This window comes from Haemorhous mexicanus, chromosome 24, assembly GCF_027477595.1.
Source record: "Haemorhous mexicanus isolate bHaeMex1 chromosome 24, bHaeMex1.pri, whole genome shotgun sequence".
Classification (NCBI taxonomy): Eukaryota; Metazoa; Chordata; class Aves; order Passeriformes; family Fringillidae; genus Haemorhous; species Haemorhous mexicanus.
Genome location: NC_082364.1, coordinates 6913707 through 6936005, shown reverse-complemented (window position 1 = coordinate 6936005; position 22299 = coordinate 6913707). Strand labels below are relative to the sequence as shown.

The 22299-nt window shown below is 60.7% G+C and overlaps 2 protein-coding genes across 3 annotated transcripts; one reads left to right on the top strand and one right to left on the bottom strand.

The window, feature by feature from the left end:
- Positions 1-261: 261 nt before the first annotated feature.
- Positions 262-14758, bottom strand: PCSK7 (proprotein convertase subtilisin/kexin type 7). Its single transcript, XM_059867168.1, has 16 exons — positions 14675-14758; positions 13280-13732; positions 12731-12865; positions 12181-12346; positions 10074-10164; positions 9484-9538; positions 8284-8422; positions 7629-7729; positions 5536-5703; positions 4457-4564; positions 3465-3567; positions 2539-2695; positions 2352-2446; positions 2132-2225; positions 1611-1728; positions 262-1475 (listed from the first exon to the last, which is right to left on the bottom strand). Exons 2-16 carry the CDS (start codon positions 13718-13720, stop codon positions 1071-1073), a joined length of 2376 nt encoding a protein of 791 aa, XP_059723151.1. The 5' UTR covers positions 13721-13732; positions 14675-14758; the 3' UTR covers positions 262-1070.
- Positions 14759-14792: 34 nt separating this feature from the next.
- Positions 14793-22092, top strand: RNF214 (ring finger protein 214). Of its 2 annotated transcripts, none has more exons than XM_059867169.1 (15): positions 14793-14943; positions 15133-15334; positions 15957-16016; positions 16220-16360; positions 16627-16766; positions 17285-17353; positions 18098-18194; positions 18412-18500; positions 18872-18974; positions 19190-19288; positions 19547-19923; positions 20296-20431; positions 20692-20799; positions 21118-21213; positions 21837-22092. In XM_059867169.1, exons 1-15 carry the CDS (start codon positions 14864-14866, stop codon positions 21900-21902), a joined length of 1863 nt encoding a protein of 620 aa, XP_059723152.1. In that variant the 5' UTR covers positions 14793-14863; the 3' UTR covers positions 21903-22092. The 2 variants fall into 2 exon arrangements, with proteins under 2 accessions (XP_059723152.1, XP_059723153.1); XM_059867170.1 differs by having other exon boundaries at positions 14796-14943; positions 18884-18974.
- Positions 22093-22299: the final 207 nt, after the last annotated feature.

Here is a 22299-nt window from a genome sequence, read left to right as displayed (position 1 = left end):
GGCTTGGAAAACTCTGCCCTCTCCCCGCTGAACCATGAGAGCCACTCTTGTCCTTGCTCCTTCCAACGCTCTGGCCCAGCCCTTGCCTCCCCCTGCCTGAGCAGCCCCTATAACCCAGGGCACAGAGGGCTCCCAGCCCCCCAGAGGCAGCACCCCAGCACCGGGTCCCCCCCGGCCCCAGGGCTGGGAGCTGCTGTGTGGCAACATTTTTCCACAGTGAGGAAGCTCTGGGAGGGCAGAAGAGTGATGGATGGGGGAGAGGAGGGTTTTTCAGGCTTTATTTGGAAAGCTACACAAAAGGGCTTTGCTGATTAAAAAACAAACCCCAGCTTTAAAAAAATAAACCACCAAACCCAAAGACATGTGAACAAGCCAACCCTGCTCAGACGAGCCACTGCCAGAGCAACTCAGCCTCCCCTCCCAGCCCAAAGCAGGCCTACCTGCTACCAGAGTGCCCAGTGACACAGGGACAGCCCCATCCTGCCCCCAAACTGGCTGGCTCCTGCCTCCCCCACCCCACAGCTGCTCTGTGCCCACGGGAGAGGAGGAATCAGCAGGATTGGAGCACGGGGGCAGGCAGAAGCGCTGGTTGGAGATGAGTGAAGTAATTCCCTGCTTCTAAACTGGGATAACTGGTGGGTAGGGGCCAGCTGCCAGCCCGGGAAAATGCCAGTGCTGCGGGGTCCCTGCCTGCAGAGGCGGCTGCTGGGGCCCTGCTGCATTTCCAGGCTGGCTCTGCAGAAATCAGGGACAAAGGGACACGTCTTGGCCCTGCTGCAGCGGCAGGAAGGGGCTCAGTGGGAATGGCACTCCACTCACAACGGTGCCCTGAGCGTCCAGCAGGGCAGGCTCCACCAGGAAAAGGTTTAAGGCTTGCTTTGTTTTCCAGGAGGAGGGAAGGGCAGCTCCCTTTCCAGTACCAGCCCTCTCTCCTTGTTTCCAAGCCCCTTCCAACACCACCTCCTGCAGGACACAGTGGCAATGGTCCGTGGAGGCTCAGGAATGAGTCTGTGCTGCCTGAGCCCAGGCAGGTCGTACCAAGGGAGGGCCCCAGCCCAGCCCAGCCCCAGTCAGCAGGGCTGGTGCTCCCTGTCCTCCCCGAGGAGTTCAGTCGATGCCTCCTGGCCCACGAACCCCGTTCCAGTGGGGGCTGCCTCATGGAAGCTCACAGCTCTGCCATTGCTGGAAAGTTTGGGGTGGGTGGGGGTCCAGGACCCCTCCTCCCCATCCTGGGCAGGCTCCAGGTGCTCACAGTCCATCTCAGCTCCCTCCACGTCCTTCTCCTGGTACAGAGGCACCGACTCCATCTCCAGGTCGCTCTCCAGGGCTCGGTGCTTCCTGCCCTGCTGGTACCACCTGCAGCTGCTGGAGCTGGAGCAGGCCAGGTCCAGCCCCACCTCGTTCCTCGTCAGGCAAACCTCCAGCATGTAGTAAAATGTCCAGAACACAGCAAAGCATCCCAAGAGGAGGAGGGTCTGCAGAGGGAAACGCCTTGAAAAACACAGCTCTCCACCCCCTCAGGGCCCTGCCCATTGCCCAGCAGAGAGGGCACAGAGCAGGGTCCTGCTCTTCCTGGGGATGCAGGGTTCCCAGCCTGCAGGCAGGCTCACCTTGAGCGTGTTGGCTGTGATGGTGTAACGCTGCTCCTCGGGGATGTCCAGCCCTGGGGGACAGGGCAGGGAGAAGTCACTGCTCAGGTACTGCCCACTCATGGCTTCCTCCAGCAGCCTGGGGACAGAGACACCCTGTGAGGCTCCATGGGTCAGGGGACCTCCAAAATGCCCACAAAGTGTCTGGAGTGTCTGCTTCAGCACACAGAGCTGTGTTCTGCAGCCCATGGCTGCCCTGTGAGGTGTGAGGGCAGCCCCAGCCCCACCTGGCAGCAACATGGCTACAACCCACCCACTGCTCACAGGCAGGGATGAACCCCCCAGCCTCCCTCTGCTGGCTCCCTCCAAGCTGGGCACGTGGTGTCCCACCTCTGTGGCTACCACCACCCCAAGCTGTGGTGTCCCACCTCTGTGGCTACCACCACCCCAAGCTGTGGTGTCCCACCTCTGTGGCTACCACCATCCCAAGCTGTGGTGTCCCACCTCTGCGGCTACCACCACCCCAAGCTGTGGTGTCCTACCTCTGCCGTTCCTTCATCTCTGCTGGGGACCAGGAGGAGCCATACAGGGTCAGCTGCCACTGCTTCAAGGTGCCAGGCCTCAGGCTGTCGTCTCCTGGGGAGGAAGCAGGCTGGTCCAGTGGGGAACTCTCTGAGCCAACCAGGCCATGAGCTGGCAGCTCCCTGGGACGTGGCACAGAGCTGCCAGCACTCCTGAGGGTCCCCTGAGGGCAGCACTCACCGATGTCCCTGACGAGCAGCCTGTAGGTGCCCTGTGCCTCCTCGCCCCAGCAGCGCACCGTGGAGAAGGTCCAGTCAGAGAAGCCATTGGGGTCCCTGCCAAGGGGGGAGAGGAAACAACCCACGAGGGGTCACAGAGCCACCAGGAGGGACACGGCCCCAGCCCTGCCCTGTGCCCTGGTGCTCACGAGTCCATGCTCCGGGTGGTGCCGATCAGGGACATCATCCCGCTGGGGCAGAGGAGCCGGATCTCCAGGTTGCCACGGCGAGGGTGGGTTATGGTGACAGTGACAGCCACGTGCTCCAGGGTCCTCATGCCAGACAGCTGCAGGTCGGCAGGGGTCACTGGGAAAGGGAAGGGGGGTTGGTCAAGGCCGGTGGCGTTGGGATGGAGTCCCCAGTGCCAGGCAGCCCCACTGGGCTGTGGTGCCACTTCACAGGACACACACATGCTCTCTGCCTCTTCCCAACTGCCCTGTGGGGCTGGGAGCAGAAGCCAGGTGTCCAGGCTGGCCCAGCCCATCTCCAGCTGTTCCCAGCTCCAGGAATGCTCACAGCCCCGGGGCTGCTGACCACAGCCCCTCTGCAGCAGGGCGAGCTGGGTGGGTGCTCCCAGCCCCTGCCGGGGGGATGTGGGCACACGCCGGGACAGGCATGTCACAGAGCCAGCACTGTCCCCTGTGTGCAGGCCTGCTGGGGGCCGGGCAGGGCCGGGTCGAGCTCTCCCTGCCCCTGGTAGCCCGGAGCAGCCGCTGCTGCTCGGCACAGCCCGGCCAAGTCGGGAGCTGCAGCATTTCCTAAAATGGTCAAAGGCAGCAGAGCGGCTCTGGCCGCTGCCCAGCCCAGCCCTGCTCCTGAGCCCGACTGGCTCCCCAAACACATCAGTGCAGGGATGGGGATGTGGGGACGGGATCCCCTGGGGATGGGCAGCGGAAAAAGCCCAGGCAGCCCAGCACTTAACCCCTTCCTGGCCTCCTGCAGCCCAGGGCTGGTCCTGCCCAGCTGTGCCACACGGCAGGGCAGGCTCTGCTCTCCATGGCACACCTGCTCTGACCAGGCAGGGTGGCTCTGCTCTCCATGGCACACCTGCTCTCCATGGCACACCTGCTCTTACCGTTCCAGGCCACCTCCAGCTCCTGAGGGAGCCACGGGATGCTCCTGCCCTCCTTCAGCACGGGGCTCACGTACGAGGCCAGGTACGGCACGGACTCCCAGATCTGCCAGGGGAAGGAGAGAGGGCTCAGCCCGGATTGCAGCCTCCCTGCACACCCATCCCTCCAGCTCCCACAGGCTGCTCCTGTGCTGGATGTGGGCCCAGGCCAAGGGGCCTCTCCCGATGGTGCTCTGGGACACCCCAGGGATGGGAGCAGTGCCCACATGCCCAGGAAAGGAGGGAAAGTCACTGCCTGGGAGCCAGAAGGGCTGAGCAAGGTTTGGGACTCCCCAGCTCTGGGTTTGTCACAGTGGCTTTGAGTGGTGTCCTGAGGCTGTTCCACTCCAACCCCTGGTACAGGGGACAGGGAGCAGCAGAACCCAAGAGCCTGCAGGAAGAGGGAGCAGCCTGGAGGTCCCTGTGACCCTGGGGGCACGGCTGGCAGTGGCAGTGACCCAGCACAGCTGCACAGAGCTCCACACACAGCTGGGACCAAGTGCCAAAGGACGTGCCCTGGGCTCCGTGTGACAGAGGAGGAAGAGATGGGGATGCCTCTGCCTGCTGTGAGCACACCACTCCCCCAGAGCTGCCAGCTGAGAACAGCCTGGTTCTGGGGGCAGGACACCCTCCCTGCAGCCCCTCCAAGGGAGGAAGGTGCTGGGGCTGCTCCCGTCGCCGTGGATCAGGGCCCTCACCATGGCTATATATAGTGCTGGAGAGCAGCAGCTCTCAGGGGGCAGCTCTCAGGCACTGCTGGGAGCCTCGTGAGCTCATACCCAAAGCAGCCTCAGAGGCAGGGCCAGCAGGATGGTGGCCAAAGTGCTGAACGGCAGCGGTGTCACCCCACGGCACCACCAGGACGGGAGCTGTCCCCGCCATGGGGCTGGGCGGGGCTGGGCGGGGCTGGGCTGCTCTGCCTGCCCCCGGGCAGGTGTGGGAGGGCAGGGCATTACCTTGGCAGCGTTCACCAGCCTCCAGGCGTTGAGCAGGCCGAAGCCATGCTGGTGGCTGTGGCTGAAGCCAGCCTGGTTCGTGTCCCACTTGGCGTGACGGTCCTCGTACTGCAAAGACACACAGGGTGCCCTGCTCACCTGGGGGACTCAGGCAGCCTGAACCCCCAGCCTGAAGGGAAGGAGGCCCAGACACATCCCACAGGGGTGGGGAAGCAAACCCACATGGCCTTATTAGAAAGGAACAGGTCGATCTTTGTTTGAAACAAACCCAGGACAAAGCAGCTTCCAGCTCCTCAGAAAGGAAATGGAGCCGCACAAAAGGGCACAAATGCCTCTGCTCTGAAACATCCCAGCTGCTCCCTGCTGCCCAAACCACTGCCTGTGGCATGGCAGAAGCCTTGGAGAGAAGGAACCGAGTCCTTTAAATCACCAAGAGCTGGGGCAGGACAGATCTGGGTCCCATCACTTACAGCATTGTACTGCTCTGGCAACATTGGCTTGGAAGTTATGGAAAACACTGTCCCATGCCAAAGAGAGCACAGCATCAGCTGGACACGGACTGCTGCTCCCCAGAGGGGTGAGGAAGAAGTCCCATCCCTCCAGTGAGTTCCCACTCCTGCTCTGGGTGAAGGGCAGGGCTGTGTTTGCTGCCCAGCTCTGTTGTGCCTGTTTCCAGGAGTCCAGTTCTCTGGAGAGCCCAGGAAAGGCCAGGGCAGGGCACAGCTCCTGTTTCCCACTGCCTGGACCATGAGGTGACATTGCAGAGGTGTCAGCCCTTGGGCTGGGCCAGCCCCACCTGCTGAGCCCTGGAACCTGCTGAGCCCCTGGAAGACCCCTACATTGGCAGATGGAGGCATTCCTGAGGCAAATAACCCATTTATTATCATGACAGGGGAAAATGCCTCAGCCACATTCCTGGAAGGAACACGGGGTGAGGGGAGAGCCAGACGAGGCAGAGATTTATGGAGGGGCAGCAGACACAAACAAGGATGTGCTCAGCGGGGCCCCGGCACCCTGCAGCACCCCTGAGGGGAGGGAGGGAGGGAGGAGGAGGAGGAGGAGGAGGGCCAGGCCCTGACCTTGGTGGCGGTGAAGACGATGACGTGCTGCACGTCGCGCCAGGTGAGGCAGGGCCGCACCTGCAGCATCAGCGCGATCATCCCCGCGGCCAGCGGGGCGGCCGCCGACGTCCCCGTGTGCCCCTCCGTGCAGCCCGTGCCCTTCTGCAGGTCCCAGTCTGTTGTCACCTGCCGAGGAACGGGGGACAGGCCTGGCTCAGGCCGCTCTGCTGGGCTGGGGTGGCTGCACAGGGACGTGTGCTCCTGGCCCCGAGCCGTGCCTGTGCCAGCCCCAGCTCAGCCTGTGACACAACTGTCCCTGCTCCCAGCCAGGAAGGGCTCCTGGGACAGCCTCACTGCAGGGACAGCGATCCCAGGTGGGAAACGATGCATGGAGACAGCTCCCTTTGGAGAGTGAGAGAAACTAGCCCTAACTGAGCAACTCTGTGGGAAGCTCCTGGCAGACACAGTCTGGGCTCTTCCTCACTGTCACTGCTGATCAGTGTCACAGCCAGGCTGCAGGGGGGCCACTGGGACTCTGCAGAGCACACACAGCCTCTGAAGAGGCGTCAGGAAGCTCTCAAATTTTGCCACTTCACTGCAAAGCAAGTGCATCCATCTCCCTCTGCTTCCCGTGGGGAGAAAGCCCAAAACCTGAAGGGTTTCTTGTGTTTTTGCTTCACTCCATCCCATTTTTCCAGCTGTGAGTGGCTCCAGCTCACGCTGGGACACTGAGTGTCCCACACAGAGCACCCCGAGAGCACAAACTTTCAGTAGGAAACACATCCAGTGCCAGAAGCCGTATTAAATTCTTCCCATTAAGGAAACCACACAAAGTTTATGGTCTGGTAAAAGAAAGAAAACATAAAAAAAGCTGGAGCAGATGGCTGCAGGGAAATTAACTCTGAGTTAACTCTGGCAGCACTGCAGCGAGCTCCAGGGTGCCCAGGAGCAGACTGTGCTCCTGAAAAGGGCTGTGTGGGGTTTAGCAAGGCTTGGGCTGGCTGAAGGAGCCACTGTGGTACAGGCTGTTCCCAGGCCATGTGTGCACCTCGCCCTGGCTGCCCCATGGAGTGCCAGCTCCCCTGGTAGTGTCCCCTAAAGCCAGTGTTTGAAACGAACGTGCATTTGTGACCTCCAAAGCACTCACACCGTGCTGGGGAAGCCAGACCAACCCCTGAGCCTGGAGGCCCTGATGGAATGCAGCACAGCCCTCGCTGGTTCCCCTTTTCCCAGGGTCAGCACTTTCCAAACCAGCCTGGGACAACTGCAGCGATTCCTGACAGCAAGAATCAGCCCTGCTCTGGGTTTTACTGTCCCCGTGGCAGACTGTGCCATGCCCTGGCTGGGCACAGATCCCTGCCCTGGCTCTGGGCTGCAGGAGGAGCTGGCTGAGTCCCAGGCAGGTGCCTGAGGATCCCCGGCTCTCCCTGTTCCCCAGGTTTCCCCAGCCTGTTTGACAAGGCTGGATTCAGCTGCTCTGTGGCAGGCACAGAGCCACAGGAAAGAGCTTTTGGGAAGTCCAGTCCTGGTGGGAGATCCTCCAAACATGGACAGCCCAACCCTAAATACCAGGAGCCAGCGATGCTTCCCCCAGGCTGCCCTGGGGTGGGTGGGCTCTGCAGTCCCTGCTGGCCCCACGGGACAGGAAGGGCTCACACCACTGGGGTGGGGGCAGCCTGGCACCAAGGGAGGGACAGGCTGGGTCAGGCCTGCAGTGGGGAAACAGCCCTGGCTGCTTGGCTCGGGCAGAAAGGACGTGTTGTTGACAAGAAGCTGTTTTTTGGCAAAAGAAGGGAAAAGCTGATAAAAATATTCTTTAAAATTCAACTGGGAGAGGCCCACGTGCCAGAACAGAGGAGAAGCTGGGGCCAAGTGGTTTGAAGAGCCCGATGCTCTCCCTGCCCCCTGTGCTCCAGCATCCCTTGGGAGCAGAGCGAGGGGGGCTGGCTGGGCAGGAGTGAGGGGCTGAGAAACAGGAGCCTCCCTCTGTTTGTGCAGGGCCTGGGTAAAAGGCACATCAGAGGGAATAAAAGGGAATCAGAGGGGACAGAGTGACGTCCTGGCTGTCCCTGGGGGGCCAGGGGGCACAGACAGGGGACAGAGGTACTCACGATGCTCCTCATCATCTTGTCCCCGCCGCTGAAGGTGACAGCCAGCATGGAGGCACACTCCTCAGCATAGAAGGGCATGGAGCCCGTCTCATCCACAGCTCCTGGGGAAACAGGAGAGGCACACCCTGTGTGAAACTGCCCTGCTCCCACTGCTGGGACTTCGGGGTGTTGATCCCTAAGAGCCTCTCCTGCCAGACGGGCCGGGGAGCTGGGCAGGGGAATCAGAACCAAGCCTGTTTTTGCCTGCCTGGAAGATCTACAGGAAGGGCAGCCACGATAAATAATCCCTCACTGTGCTCAGGGTCACACACATCTCCTGCCCCTCACGCAGCTTCTGCTCTGGAGAGCGTGGATCACACACTTCTCCTCTAACAAATGATGGGAATGCTGCATTCCAGGTATGGCAGTGTGTCACAGCCCCGGGAGGCAGGCCTGGGCACGGGCAGGAATTTCTCTGGCCTCCTCTTGCTCTGTAGGTCAGAAGCAAACTGCAGGCATGGGGGCTGAAGCCCAGCACACCCCAGACCCTGCCATGCTTGTTCCCAGACATTCCCCACAGATTCCCACCATCCAGCAGCTCCCAGCTGGGCACGTTCTGTGCTTTTGGGATGACCTCACCGCTCCAGGCTGGGAGGGGAGGAGACAGAAGGCTCACCTATGGTGACAGTGTAGATGGAGTTGGCATATCCATCGTAGTTGCAGTTGTCACTGTGCTGGCCCCCGTTGCCACTGGCCACCACGAAGATGCTCCCGAAGCCGCGGCGACCCGCGATCACCCCGTGCTGCAGGGCAGCCTGTGGAGAGGGACAGGGCAGGGGGGCTCCTGCCACACTGACCTCAGGGGTTCCTGCAGCAGCCAGCCCAGCACGTGTGATCAGGGCTCCCCACACAGAGATACAGCCCCTCTGGGAGCGCCCAGCCCCACAGAGCCTGGGCTTTGCCTTTGCTGGGACACACCACGGCATGGGCCCCAGCTGGGAGCACATTTCAGCCCAGACACTGCTCCCACCTAGGGAAAGGACACGTCTGAGGGAGGAGCCAGAACACAACCCCGCTGGAGGTGACCACCCTGCTCTCCCTCCCCTGGCAGACGAAGGCACATTCTGCCCATTCTCTGTGGCACAGCGAGCTCTGCCTGTGCTTTGTGTCCTGGAGCTTGTTCCAGCTGTCTCTGCAGGCAGGAAGGGAATAAATTAACTTGCAGGACTGGAAACCATTTGTTATGGTGAGCGAACAGCTCGGCTGTCAGCGCTGCTCTGAAGGGCACAGGAGCTGCTGAGCTGTGGTTGGAAAAGCACAGCAGAAGAGCACTGGAGCAGAACCACACCCCACTGCTGGTTTTGGGGCCCCTCGGTGACCCCTTGCTGCAGCACAGGCAGGCTGGGTGTGTTCTGCAGCACAGGAGCTCTGAGAAAGCCTTAATGGCCTGGGAAGGAGCAGCCTCAGCTCTGACTCTTCCTCCCACTGCAATCCCACCCCCCTTATTTACTCCCAGTATCCAAAGGCACCATCCCTGCCTGGAGAGCCACCCTGAGCACAGGGAAAGCTCCAACTCCTGAGCAGAGAGCACCCCGTGGGCTGCACAAGCTGTCAGTGCCACACCTTTCACAGGTTGTGAAAGAGCCTTTCCCTGCTGGAAGCAGCCTCTCCTTGGAAAGCTCATCCTCTCCTGCCCCGCCTGCAGGCTGCCCTCCTGCTGCAGCGTGGCCTCTCCCAACCAGGGAAACCTCTGCTGGCACCGAGGGACACACGCAGACATGCAGCGTGTCATGGCAACGTCCCTCCCCCCTGAACGGGCAGGCAGCAAGCCACAAGCCCTGGAGGCTCCCCCAGGGCTGCTGGGGCTGGCATTTACCTTTCCCAGTTGGTGGGGGCCATCCACAGTCTTCCCATCGTCGTCGGGACCCCAGCTGCAAAGAGAGACAGCGTGAGGTGACAGCCCCAGGAGCCACAGGCGGCTCTTCCTGCCACCACAGCGAGCTCCCAGCAGTCACCAGCTGCTCCCAGAGCCACGACTGGGACTGCAGAGCACTGCACTTTCCCACCCATCAGGATGGCCCCTCGCTGCTGGGACATGGCTGTCGTGCCTGCACTGTGCCCCTGGGTCAGATTCCAGCGCACAAAATGTTTGATTTTTATTTAACAAGCAGCTTCTCACACATTCCAGCCCCTGTCACATGGCTCAGCCTGACCACAGAGGGGAGCACAGTGCCCCCTCCAGCACAGCCAGCCCAGGGGACGGGCTGCAGCAGCACACAGAGGGACACCTCACAACTGCAGGTGCTGTGCAGAGCCCAGGACAGTCTCTGGGATCAGGACTGAGGTGCCTCAAGGCTAACTGCAGCCACAGGAGGATGGGAGCTGGTGTGAGCACTCAGCCATGAGCTGTGACCGTGTGCTCAGGCAGAGCAGGCCTGGCAGCCAGCTCGGGGTCCCAGGGCTCACCTGCAGCTGTAGATGTCATTGATCTGATAGTGCTTGTTGAAGGCAATGGCCTCCATGCTGTCCGTGAGGGGCCCGTCCAGCACTCGGATGCCTGCAGGACAGAGGACAAGGGATGTGAGGGACAGGGGTCACGTGAGCTGCACAAAGTGCAGACAAACTCCTGGCTCGAGGCTGCCCCGCTGTGCTCACCCTGCAAGGCCAGCCCAGCTTTGGAGGGCTGAGGCAGAGCCAGGTCCTGCTGGATCTGGGGCAAACCCTCCTGTTCCCTGTGCTGTGGGGACATGATGAGCTCATCCCTGCTTCTGCCAGCTGGGAGCCTCTGCCTGCTGTGCCCTGGGCAAGCCCTGGCTGCCTCTGGCACCCCAGGGACTGTGGTGTGACCAGGTTGGACAGAATGGTGTCCCTGCATGGCTGTCCCTGCCCTGCCAGGGACACATCCTGCAGGGCACAGAGACCTTGTCTCCCTCTGCAGAGCAGCTCAGCAGCTCTGGAGGCAGCTGGGGCACAGCACACGTTCCCTGCCCTTGCAGGGGAGAGACACAGCACTGGCTCTTCACCCTGGTCCATCCCACAAGGCAAAGCTGAGAGCAGGGGCCAGGGCAGTGAGAGGGGCTGGCCAAGATCCGCTGCCCCAGTGCCTCCAGACACAACCTGGGCATGTCGTGGCACAACTGCCTGGCTCAGCCAGCACGGCACAGCTGCTCTGCCAAAGGTTTGGCAGCCAGGGAGGCCAGGAACACTCTGGAAAAGCTGCCAGGAGGCAGCTCCTCTGGAGAGGAGCTCAGGCAGGCGCCAGGCCCTCCCTGCAGCAGCCCAGTGAGCCTGAGCAGAGCAGCACTGCCTCAGAGCCGTGTCCCACCCCAGGAGTTGCATTGTGATTTCAGGGTTTACCTCAGAACCTCGGGTCCCTCCCCTGATAATTCCCTCCCAGGTGTGTCAGCCACCTCTCCTTTCCCCTCCCTGACCCCTGCCGAGCACTGTCTGTCTATCCTGGAGTTCCAGAAGTGATTGGCAGATTCAAAGGATGCCCTCTACCCCTGGCGGGGGGCACTGGGCCATCCAGGTGTCCTTTGTCCCTTGGGACCTCCCCTCCTGTACCTGGCTGGTGGCTCCCTGTCCCTTCCCTGCCCTCTCCCCGGGGTTAAAAGGAGCAGCACCCACGGGGTCAGGAGTTCTGTTGGAGCTGGTGCTGGGTTCAGAGGCTGTGGGCCAGAACAAAGCTCTGGATCCAAACCCTCCATCAGAACCGACTCCTTTCCTTCCCCATCGCCCTAAAGCTTCTCCACAGAGGGAAACCTGAGGAGCAGCCCCTGTGATGGGGGGAAGCTCCATCCCGCAGCCACCAGAGCTCCTGCAGGCCTGGACTTGTCCCCACGTGCCCAGCTGGAGCTCCCAGCCAGCCCAAAGTGTCTGTGGGGTGAAACACCACACACCCATGGCCAAAAGTGTCTGTGGGGTGAAACACCACACAGCCATGGCCAAAAGTGTCTGTGGGTGAAACACCACACAGCCATGGCCAAAAGTGTCTGTGGGGTGAAACACCACACAGCCATGGCCAAAAGTGTCTGTGGGTGAAACACCACACACCCATGGCCAAAAGTGTCCCTGGGGTGAAACACCACACAGCCATGGCCAAAAGTGTCTGTGGGGTGAAACACCACACACCCATGGCCAAAAGTGTCTGTGGGGTGAAACACCACACACCTATGGCCCAAAGTGTCTGTGGGGTGAAACACCACACACCCATGGCCAAAAGTGTCTGTGGGGTGAAACACCACACACCCATGGCCAAAAGTGTCTGTGGAGTGAAACACCACACACCCCTGGCCAAAAGTGTCTCTGGGGTGGAACACCACACACCCAGCCAGCCCAAAGTGTCTGTGGGGTGAAATACCACACAGCCATGGCCAAAAGTGTCTGTGGGGTGAAACACCACACACCCATGGCCAAAAGTGTCTCTGGGGTGAAACACCACACAGCCATGGCCAAAAGTGTCTCTGGGTGGAACACCACAGTGCCACTGTTTGTTAGCACCAAGGCCAGCCCAGCTCAGGGCTGTACAGGTGACCCTGCAGTGCCCAGGGGTGTGCAAGGCAGCCTGACGTACCCGCGATGCGGCTGCCGAAGGCGACTCCCACCGTGCAGAAGCTGTTGTTGGGCACAGCCGCGATCTCCCCGGCGCAGCGCGTCCCGTGGTGGTTCCCGTTCTCCTCGTCGGGGTGAGGCATGGGGTCAGGGTCGTTGGAGTTCAGGTCATAGCTGCCTTCTGGGCTCTGGAAACAGACCCACGGTCAGGGCTGGGGCTCTGCTCTCCTCAGTTTGGGAAAAGCAGGAGTTAAGAGAACACAACACGGGCTGAAACACAGGCTGGACGTCACGGGAACTTGGAGGCTGCTTCCTCACAGGGCTGCTGCTCAACACTGCTATCTGCTGCTGTGGGGAAGGGACCAACCAAGGCAGTCCAGGCACTGCTGTGGGTCAGAGGGATGCCAGCCACCTCCCGCGGGTTGCACAAAGGCAGGTAACCCCAAAGCAGAACCTCCCAGGAAAGGTTTGCTGCTGGCACTTTCCACCCTGGCTGAGCCAAGGTGACAGCACCGGCTGGACTCACACACTGCTGTCACACTGCTGGGCCTCCAGCCTGCACAGGCACTCACGTAGTTTGGCTGGATGTCCTTGATGGTGTGCTCCACGCCGTCGTCCACCACCACCACCGTCACCCCCTGCCCCGTGACGTTCCGCTCCCACACGCCCGTGACATTGATGTCCTTCCCGGGGCTCTTGCGGTTGTTCTACGCACCAGAAAAGACAGTGAGGGGACATGGTCAGTGCTGAGGGGACCTCCTGGGGGCACTGGACATGATGCGTGGGGCTGGGGCCAGCACGGGAAGGACTCACAGGACAGTCAGGGGAGATTAACTGAGGCTGACAACAAGCAACAGTTGCTGGAGAAATGAGGTGGAGGGCACAGTGTGCTCCAGCCAAAACCCTCTGCCCACCCCAGTGCCACCAGTGCATAACCAGCTGCAGGAGTTGCTTCCTCCCATCATCACAGCGAGCACGTGGCAGGCAGGGCGAGCTCTCAGCGAGCTCCCTCCTCTCTAAAGAACAGCAAGAGGCTGCTGTGCCTCCGGCACGACAGCTTGCCCGTGGCCACGCAGACAGCCCGAGCCTGGGAGCACAGCAGGAGCAGGGAAACCACTCACCAGATGCCACTGCTGGGGGTATTTGGGGTCATTAAAGTGCAGGCTGCGCTTGGAGCGCTTCAGAAGCTTCTGTTCCGAGTGCCACCGCACGCTGTCGTGCTGTGCAAACAAAGTGTCCACGGATCTCCTTATGGCTTCGTGCTCAGTCTCCGCATGGCCGTGGGGCTGGTAGGCAAAGAGGTAATGGCCCTTGAGCTCCCCGACACGGCCCATGTTCACCAGCCCCGCGCTCTGGGCCAGCTCCTCTGCCCGCTGCTCCAGCTCCTCCTCGGGTGCCTCCAAGCTGACGGCCCACGTCAGCTTCCCGTGGCGGCCCTCAGTGTCCAGGGCCGGCGAGGCCAGGGGGATCCAGGAAGCGCTGAGCCAAAGGCACGTGTGGATGCAGAGCGTGGCCTCCATCCCCGCACTCCATAGCGGCGCTCCCCGCCTCCAATGCGGCATCAGACAGGCGGGCTGCAAGGGCAGACGTGACACTGGTGACAACCCCTCCTGATGAGGGACGCGGTGGCCAGGGCCACCTGAAGGTCCCACAGAGCCTCACGGGGCTTGCCACCAACCCGCTGCACGGCAGATCCCCTTCCCGGGAAACCCCAGCGGCTCCTTCCCAGCGGTTCAGAACGGGAGCACACCCAGGCTGGGCAGGGACCGATCCCAGCCCTGCCCTGCCCTGCCTGCTGGGTGCCAGCCCCGGGCCAGGAAACACCGCGCTGGGCTGGCAGGAGCAGCCACCTCCCCCTCCTGCCTCTGATAAGGAACTGATAAGAAACTCTTGATGCGTGGCTCCCCAGAACAAACACCACGGGCACCGCCATGCTCCGTGGGCAGCCGAGAGCCGGTTCCTCTTCTGCAGGAGCCCCACCGAACTCGTTCCTCACCTGCTCCACGGCCGGAGGAACCTGCTTTTCCCTGGCATGGGCAGAAATTACCACCGAGCCCCGGTTCAACCCGAAGTCCATAAACCACGGCACCGCAGAGCGCGGAAAACACCTCCCGGGATCCCGCTGCCTCCGACGTGCCCAGAGCTCGACACCCCCGGCCCTTTTCCTCCCTCGACCCGGTCCATTCCCCTCTGACACAACTCATCAGCTGCGGCTACCGCTGGACACCGACCTCCGGCTTTCTCTCCCTAAAAGTCGGGCTTTAAGCGCCCCTCGATGTCCCCCGGCAGCGGCACCGCGCAGCGCCCCGGGGCAGCCGCGGCGCTCCCCGCTCCGCCGGGCACCGGCACCAGGGACACCGCGGAGGTCACCCCCGGGCAGAGCACCCCCGCTCCCCTCCGCCACCCCCGCCCGGGCCCGCGGGGAGCCGGCGGCAGCGCGGCCGGCGCTCCCCGGCCCGGTGCGCATCCCGCCGCCCGGACCCCGCCGCCCGCCGCTGCCGCCCCGCAGCGCTCACCGGGCATGAGCCGCCGCCGCCGCCGGAACCCCGGTGCCGCTGACAGCGGCGTCACATCCGCCGGGGCGCGGGGCGGAAGGGGCGGCGCGGCGGGGGCGCGGGTCGTGCGCTCCGCCCGGTGCCGCTCGGTGCCCCCCGGTGCCGCCCGGTGCCGCTCCGCCGGCCCGGCCCAGCCCCGCAGCCGCCCCCATGGCGCTGGAACAGGCGCAGGTCGACGGCCCCGACCCGCCGCGCCTCTGCGAGCCCGGCCCCGCCGCGCCGCCCGGCAGGTAAGGGGGGGCCCGGCGGGGCGGCAGCGCCCCGGGATGGGGCGGGGATGGAGCGGGGATGGAGCCGGGATGGAGCGGGGATGGGGCCGGGATGGAGCGGGGATGGGGCCGGGATGGAGCGGGGATGGGGCCGGGATGGAGCCGGGATGCGGCCGCGGCGCAGCGCTGAGCGATGTCCCCGTTCCGCAGCGGGAGCCCGCTCTCCGCCCCGGAGAGCCCCAGCGAGCCCGGGCCCGGCGGGCAGGCGGACCCCGCGGCCGCCCCCGACCCCGGCGGCGATGCGGAGCCCGGGCCCGGCGGCGCGGAGGCCGCGGGGCAGAGCGGAGCGGCGGCCGAGGAGCCCGACGAGGAGGCGGCCCCGGCCAGGCCGTCACAGAACATCGCGGTGCAGGTGGGTGCAGCTCCCCGGGGCTCCGGGGTTGTGCTCTGCGGGGCCGGGGCCCTGCACGGCTCCTGGGGAACCCGGAGGACAAAGAACTGAATAAGCCGTGACTGAATGGTAAAACACATCTGTACTTGCAGCTTTACAGCTGCTGCTGTGAGCCAGGTCTTCTGCTTGAATTTTAATTAATCTTTAATTAAAATTCGACCCTAATGAGGCCACAGCTGGAGTGCTATGTTCAGGTTTGGGCTCCTCAATGCAAGAAAGAGAAGGAGCTAGTGAAGAAGGGTGCAGCAGAGGCAGTGAAGATGATGAGGGGTTTGGAGCATCTCTCTTATAAGGAGAGACTGCAGGAGCTGGGCCTGGTTGGTCTAGATAAGTCTGAGAGGGGATCCCATTAATGCATATAAATATCTCCAAGGGGTGTCATAGGATGGTGCCAGCTTCTTTTTGTTGGTGCCCAGCTATAGGATGGGGAACAATGGCCATAAACTAAAATAACTTTCATCACAATATGGCAGAGAACTCCTTTCTGTGAAGGGTGGCAGAGCACTGGAGCAGGTGCCCAGGGAGGGCCTGGAGTCCCTCTGTGGTCACTGCAGGGGCTGATCTCAATCATGTCCCCTCACAGACCGACTTCAAGGCGGCCGATGCGGATGTGAACACGGACCAGGACATCGAGAAGAACCTGGTGGGTATCAAAGCCCTGTGCTCAGGCTCTGCCGCTCACACTCCCAGGCACAGGAGCTGGAGCTGTTCTTCCTGCTTTTTTCCTGCCAAAGTGGAATCATAGAATCATTACAGTTGGAAAAGACCTCCAAGTCCCTCAAATGTCAGCCTTGAAGTCTGCTGCAGGCTGTCCTTGTTACAGAGGAGCTTTGCTCTCCACTGCAGGACAAGATGATGTCCGAGAGGGCCTTGCTGAAGGAGCGCTACCAGGAGGTGTTGGACAAACAGAGGCAGGTGGAGAATCAGCTGCAGGTCCAGCTTAAGCAGCTGCAGCAGCGGAGGGAAGAGGAGATGAAAAACCACCAGGTACTTGGTGAAGAACTGTTTTTGTTTAACCTGCCCTGTAATTAATTTTAAAGTCTTTACAAAGAGGCAGGAGAACCTGTAGTCCAGAGCATCAGTCTCCTGAGTTTCCTCATAATAACCAATTTATATCTTGACTGATTCTACTAAAAAGAAAGAATTCACTGTGTAATCTCATTAATTAATTTATCAAAAAATAATGTATTTTAAATCAAAACCAGTACTTGGTAATTTTGCTCTGTATCTGTGTGACGCTTCTTTTACTCCAGGAGATCCTGAAAGCCATTCAGGATGTTACAATCAAGCGAGAGGAGACTAAGAAAAAGATGGAGAAAGAAAAGAAGGAATTCCTGCAGAAAGAGCAGGATCTCAAAGCTGAAATTGAGAAACTCTGTGAGAAAGGCAGAAGGTATTTGTACAGAAAAGAAAGTGTTTTTCCTTGCTTAACTGTGATATAAACCTGATGGAACAAAGAGTTTTAAACTTTTAGGAAGCAGCAAGTATTCAGGTCAGACCTGTATATGGATGAATTTAGGATAGGCCCTGTATTTGAACTGGCATTTTTATGGAGCTATTCTGTCATGTCATAGAGGTCTGGTTTTTATTCTGAGGGCTCAGCAATGTTTTTGGATAAAACTCCTCCAGTGATGCCTGCAAGTGCTCAGCCCTTTTCCCCCAAGTGACTGTGGCAGAGCATGTGCTGGGGGAGCAGCACAGCTGCCTGCAGCCAGCCTGGTTCTGTGCCACAGCCTTTGTGCAGTGTCATGAGACAGCAGGATTTGTACCAGAGGCTGTTGGTGGCTGTTTTCCCACACACATTGCAGGGAGCCATCCCCAGCCCGTGGTGTGGGGTTGGCCTGGGGACGTTGGAATGATGGCCCTGTCCCCGTGGCATTCCATCTGTGCTGTCCCTTTTCTCCCGTGCAGGTTGCTGAAGGAGCAGGAGGAGAAGGAAAACAAGATTGCCTCTCTGATTGCAGAGCAGTCTGATGAGAAGTAAGGCTCTTGTCCCTCACCTGAGGAGTGCTGCCCAGAGCACTGCTCCTTCCTGCCATTCTGCCTCAGAGTCAATCCGATGCTTTGGTTGGGACAGAGCACAGACAGTGAGCCAGCACTGCTGCCCAGTGCCCTGGAGGTTTTATCTCCTCTTTCAGCATCAGGGCTCTGGATTAAATCTTCCTAGATCCCAGTCACAAGCAGACTCCTGGATACTTGTCCTGTAAGATTAGTGTTTGTGCTTGGTGGATTGACTCAGCTTGTAACTGCGACTTCTGATTGAATTTCAACTCCCCAGAATTAGGGCAGACTGATTTCCCTGTCTGTTCCCCACAGCTGTCCAGCTACACTAAACTCTGGGTATTAAAAGCTGGGCAGGGATGCTCCAGGTGTTCCCAAAGCACAGGTGGAAATGCCCAGCTTAAAAGTTCTCCAGGACCAGAACAGCATAACTGCTTGGGTTGGTTCCTGGTTCAGATCTTCCCTGGGATTGGACTGAGTTTTGCTGAGGGGAGTTCCCATTGTTTGGCCCAGCGTCTTTGCACGCTGCTTGTTTGTGTGCTCTGGAGCAGCTCACTGCTGGGACAGTGACTCACACAGCCCAGGGAGCTGGGGCTGGTGTCCCAGGCTGGAGACTGCTGATCTTCCCTGTTCCAGCCCATCCAGAGCTCCTGGGATCCATCCTTTGGGGCCATTCCAGTGCCTGAGCCTGAGGGGGCTCGTTCTGCTCTGTTCTGTGTGCAGGCAGCTGTGGGAGATGGAGCTGGACAAGCTGAAGAACCAGCACAATGAAATCAACAGGAACATTCTTGAGGAGACAGAGCGGGCCTGGAAAGCAGAGGTGAGCAGGTGACTCCTTCCCTGCAAAGTGGTTGGTTTGAGACTCCAGCTGGGTGATGGACAGTGCTGTGAAATTAGGAGCAAGGCCAAGTCCCACTCTGTGGGATAAGAGGGAAGATGAGCACGTGTCAGTGCAGTGAGCATGAGCAGGGAGCCGTGCCCAGTGCCTGGTCTGGCAGCAAGAAATGGGAGTACAAAAACTGAGCCTCTCTCCACAGATCCTGTCCCTGGAGAGCCGGAAGGAGCTGCTGGTGTTGAAACTAGAAGAAGCAGAAAAGGAAGCAGAGCTACACCTCACCTACCTCAAGTAAGTCTGTGTTGTGTCAGAAGTGGCAGGGAGGGTCACTCAGGTGTCCCCGTGTCCCATCTCCTCTTCCTTGGTTGGACTGGAATAGTTCAGGATTTCCGGTGGTTTTCTTGCTGGGTCAGAGTTTCAATAATGTCCCACAGCAAGGGTGTGTGGGGCTGTGCTTATCCCCTGTCACTGTTCATCTGCCAGTGCTGTTGGCTGTGGTGTCCCTGTGTGTCCCCCAGGTCAGTCCCTCTGCCTTGTGGGGTGCCTCACCTGGGGGTGAGCCCTTCCCACCCCGCTGGAGGAGGGGAAGCCAGGAGGGTGTGGGGGTTGCCTGTTCCCACTCTGCAGCCAGTGAGAGCACAGTTGCAAGTGGGAAAGTTCAGCTGTGCTTGCAGGTCTGCGCCGCCCACGCTGGAGACCATGAGGCCAAAGCAGGAGTGGGAGATGAGGCTGAACAGGATACGTATGACCAAGCAGAGTGTCCGAGTAAGTTCCTGCTGACCTCTCCCAGCCTAGCAGTGAGCAGTTCTTCACACACACAGTGATCAGCCCTTCACATACACGGTGTTCCTCCCTTCAGCTCCTCTCCATTCCTCTGTGGAGCCAAACAGTGCCACTTTGGGGTCTGCCACCCCTGCCTTGGAATGCCCCAGACTTTCTCAGGTTTGATAAACGTGCCTGTTTTCTTCTCTCTCTGCCAGGATCAGTTCAATGACCACATCCAGATGGTGAGGAATGGCACGAAGCTGAGCAGCCTCCCCCAGATCCCGACTCCAACGCTGCCTCCTCCGCCTTCAGAAGTGAGTGCCTCTCCAGCCCCTCAGCACGGGCATTCTGTGCTGCCAGGCCCTGGCACAGCCTGCCTGGTGCTGGGCATGTGTGGGGTGACCCAGTCCCTGTCTGGGCTTACTAGAGAGGAGGGGAAGGGTCTCCTTCCCTTTCCAGCTGCCAGTGCCTGCAGTTCCCCCCTTGCTGCCTGCAGAGGAAGGCACTTGCTCTGCTTCCAGGTGCTCTTACTCTAACCAGCCCTTCCCTCTTGCCCTGCTTTTCTTTCTCAGACAGATTTCATGCTGACGGCATTCCAGCCCAACCCATCCCTGACCCCCCGGCTCCCCTTCCCCATCGGGCCCGTCCCTGTCCCCATGGTCATGCCGAGCGCCGATCCCCGGGCTCTCTCCTTCCCTCTGCTGAACCCCGCCATGTCCAGGCCCAACCAGCCCTCCCCACCCCTGCCCGCCTCCCAGGGCAGGAGCAGCCCGGTGGTGGCGTCGCTGCTGGGCACACACAGCCCCCACATGGCCCCCGCTGCCCCCATCCCTCCTCCGCCCGGCCTGGGCGGCGTTGGCGTCGCCCCCGAGCTGCCCCGGCCCCAGCCGGCCGACAAGCTGGAGAAGCTGCTGGAGAAGCTGCTGGCTCGGTTCCCACAGTGCAACAAGTAAGGGTCTGCTGTGCTTTTGGGAGGGCAGTGGGAGCTGGGATCAGGGGAAGGAGGGCTCCTGGTGTCGGCGGGGTCTGCGGGAAGGGAGGCAGGCAGAGGTGGTGGTCTCCATCAGGTTTGCACTAGTGCTGGGGATGGGGATCGCTGTGAGCTTTGCAGGATGGCAGGGATATCTGGGCACAGCCCCCTCAGCCTGGCTCTGGGGGTTCCCTGCTCTATCCCCAGTGGTTTGGGGAGAGAAGCTCCTCAGCACGTGGCTCACCTCACTTGGAGGGTGGAGGGGAAGCACACGGCTTCCCCCAGGCAGGCTGGCTGAGGGATCCCAGTCTGTGAGGACCAGGAGCTCTTAGCAGGCTGCTGTCCACGCAGGGCCCAGCTGACCAACATCCTGCAGCAGATCAAGACTGCCCGGAGGACCATGGCTGGCCTGACCATGGAGGAGCTGAACCAGCTGGTGGCAGCCAAGCTGGCAGAGCAGCAGGAGCGGGCAGCGGCTGGTGCTCAGGTGGGACAGCCTGGGGGCTGCTGCAAGGGGGCCTGGGGAGCAGGGAGAGCTGCCTGGGGAGCAGGGAGAGCTGCCTGGGGAGCAGGGAGAGCTGCCCCTGCTCCCTGGCTCTCCACAGAGCTCGGGCTGTGCATTAGGGCTGTCCCCTGGGTGCCCTGTCCTGCTGACTGCAGTGTAAGCAGGGAACAGTTTTCCTTGGGGTGACTCCTCTGTCCTTTCCTCCCGGGCTGTTCTGACGTGCCTCCTCTGCCTTGCTGCAGCCTCTGGGCCGGATCAGGGCCCCCATGTTCTCTGCTCCCCTGCCTCAGATCAGCACACCCATGTTCCTGCCCCCGGCCCAGGTCGCCTACCCAGGAACGGCGTCACACGTAAGGCTGCTGGGCTTCCCTGGGGAGTGGGGAGGGGGAGCCTGCCCGGGGTGTCCTGAAGGGATGGGATGAGCCCCTGGAGCTGGGAGCTCTCCTCCCTCAGCCGCCTGGGCTGCTGAGGTGAAGGGGAGGATTGGGGGCACAGACCCTTTGGGTTTCACATTGGGACAGAGGGACACGAGACATGATGGTGGCTCTCAGGGTGTGATGGCTGTGGACAGAGGGGGCTGTGGCCTCGGGCTGCAGCTGAATCCGTGGTCAGAGCTGTGTGTCTGACTTCCCTGCCTGCTCCTTTCTTTCCCTCCCTGCCCCTCCCAGACCCCAGCTGCCTGTAAGCTGTGTCTGATGTGCCAGAAGCTCGTGCAGCCCGGTGACCTTCACCCCATGGCCTGCTCTCATGTGCTGCACAAGGAGGTGAGTGTGTTCTGCTGCTCAGAGCCTCCTCCTGGTCCTTCCAGGTGATCCTTCCTGAGTCCTTGTTGTCCTGACACCTTGCCAGGAGAAGGGTACGATCAATAAACAGCTTCCCTGCATCCTGTCATCCCATCCTTTACTCTTGGCTGGGCCACCCTGCCTGGCCAGCGGGTGGTGGCTTTAGGAACAGGCTGCCCTTGTGTCCCTGAGCCTGTGCTGTGTCTGTGAGGGTTGGAGGCTGGAGCAAGACAGTCTGGAAGGATCTGGAACACAGGGTCAGGGGAGAGCTGCCACTGCTGCCCAGGTGTCTGGGCTGGGGATGCCAGACAGGAGCTCCTGGCAAGAGGAGACTTTCCTGTCCCATGGGTCTGGCAGTGGGTCACCTGTGTGGGCAACCCCCCATCCCCACAGCTCTGGGGCCTCCAGCAGTGGCCCCTGAAGGAAATGGAACTCCTGTCGAGGAGAGCCTGATGGTCCTGCAGGGGTGACAAGGGCTCCTTCCTCATGGTGACCTTGTGATGGAGGCTGCAAGGAGCAAAGGACACCACCCCTGAAGCGAGTGCTGTGGATAATGATGGCACCTCTGATGGCCAGTGGCTCTTGACTAATTCTCTCTCTTCCAGTGCATCAAATTCTGGGCACAAACCAACACGAATGACACTTGCCCCTTTTGCCCAAGCCTCAAATGACGGCTGCTGGGACGACGTGGGCCCCTGGGAGGAGTTGCTGTGAATAGACAGGATCAGTTCTAAGATTTCTACAGTTCTATATTTATACGATCATGTATACACATGTACATTTTTATTATATAGGTAATGTGTGTATAGAAAGTCTGTAAACATACAAATTCATAAATAAAGTGTGTATATTATGCAGTGATTTGCTGCAGCTCCTCATTTCTTAGTCTGCAGCCTTGCTGGCTTCTTCCAAATGAGGGTCAGTGTTCCCTGCTGGCTGGGAATCACCTCTTCCCACTTGGCTCCCATCAGCTCCTCTCCTAGGGCCATTCCTCATGACCTGGTGCCTCACCACCCCCACATCCCTGCCAGTCATCACCTGCTTTTTCCCCTCTTGCCAGTGAACAAG

What these genes read in the sequence shown, in the direction of transcription:
- PCSK7 (XM_059867168.1), bottom strand. Translation starts at nt 13,720, where the DNA reads ATGCCGCATTGGAGGCGGGGAGCGCCGCTATGGAGTGCGGGGATGGAG. An exon ending in AATGACATCTACAGCTGCAG is followed by an intron (nt 9,539 to 10,073) that starts GTGAGCCCTGGG and finishes CTCTCTTTGCAG; the next exon opens with CTGGGGTCCCGACGACGATG. An exon ending in TCGTCTTCACCGCCACCAAG is followed by an intron (nt 4,565 to 5,535) that starts GTCAGGGCCTGG and finishes GTGTCTTTGCAG; the next exon opens with TACGAGGACCGTCACGCCAA.
- RNF214 (XM_059867169.1), top strand. Translation starts at nt 14,864, where the DNA reads ATGGCGCTGGAACAGGCGCAGGTCGACGGCCCCGACCCGCCGCGCCTC. An exon ending in AGGACATCGAGAAGAACCTG is followed by an intron (nt 16,017 to 16,219) that starts GTGGGTATCAAA and finishes TCTCCACTGCAG; the next exon opens with GACAAGATGATGTCCGAGAG. An exon ending in TGCCTCCTCCGCCTTCAGAA is followed by an intron (nt 19,289 to 19,546) that starts GTGAGTGCCTCT and finishes TTTCTTTCTCAG; the next exon opens with ACAGATTTCATGCTGACGGC.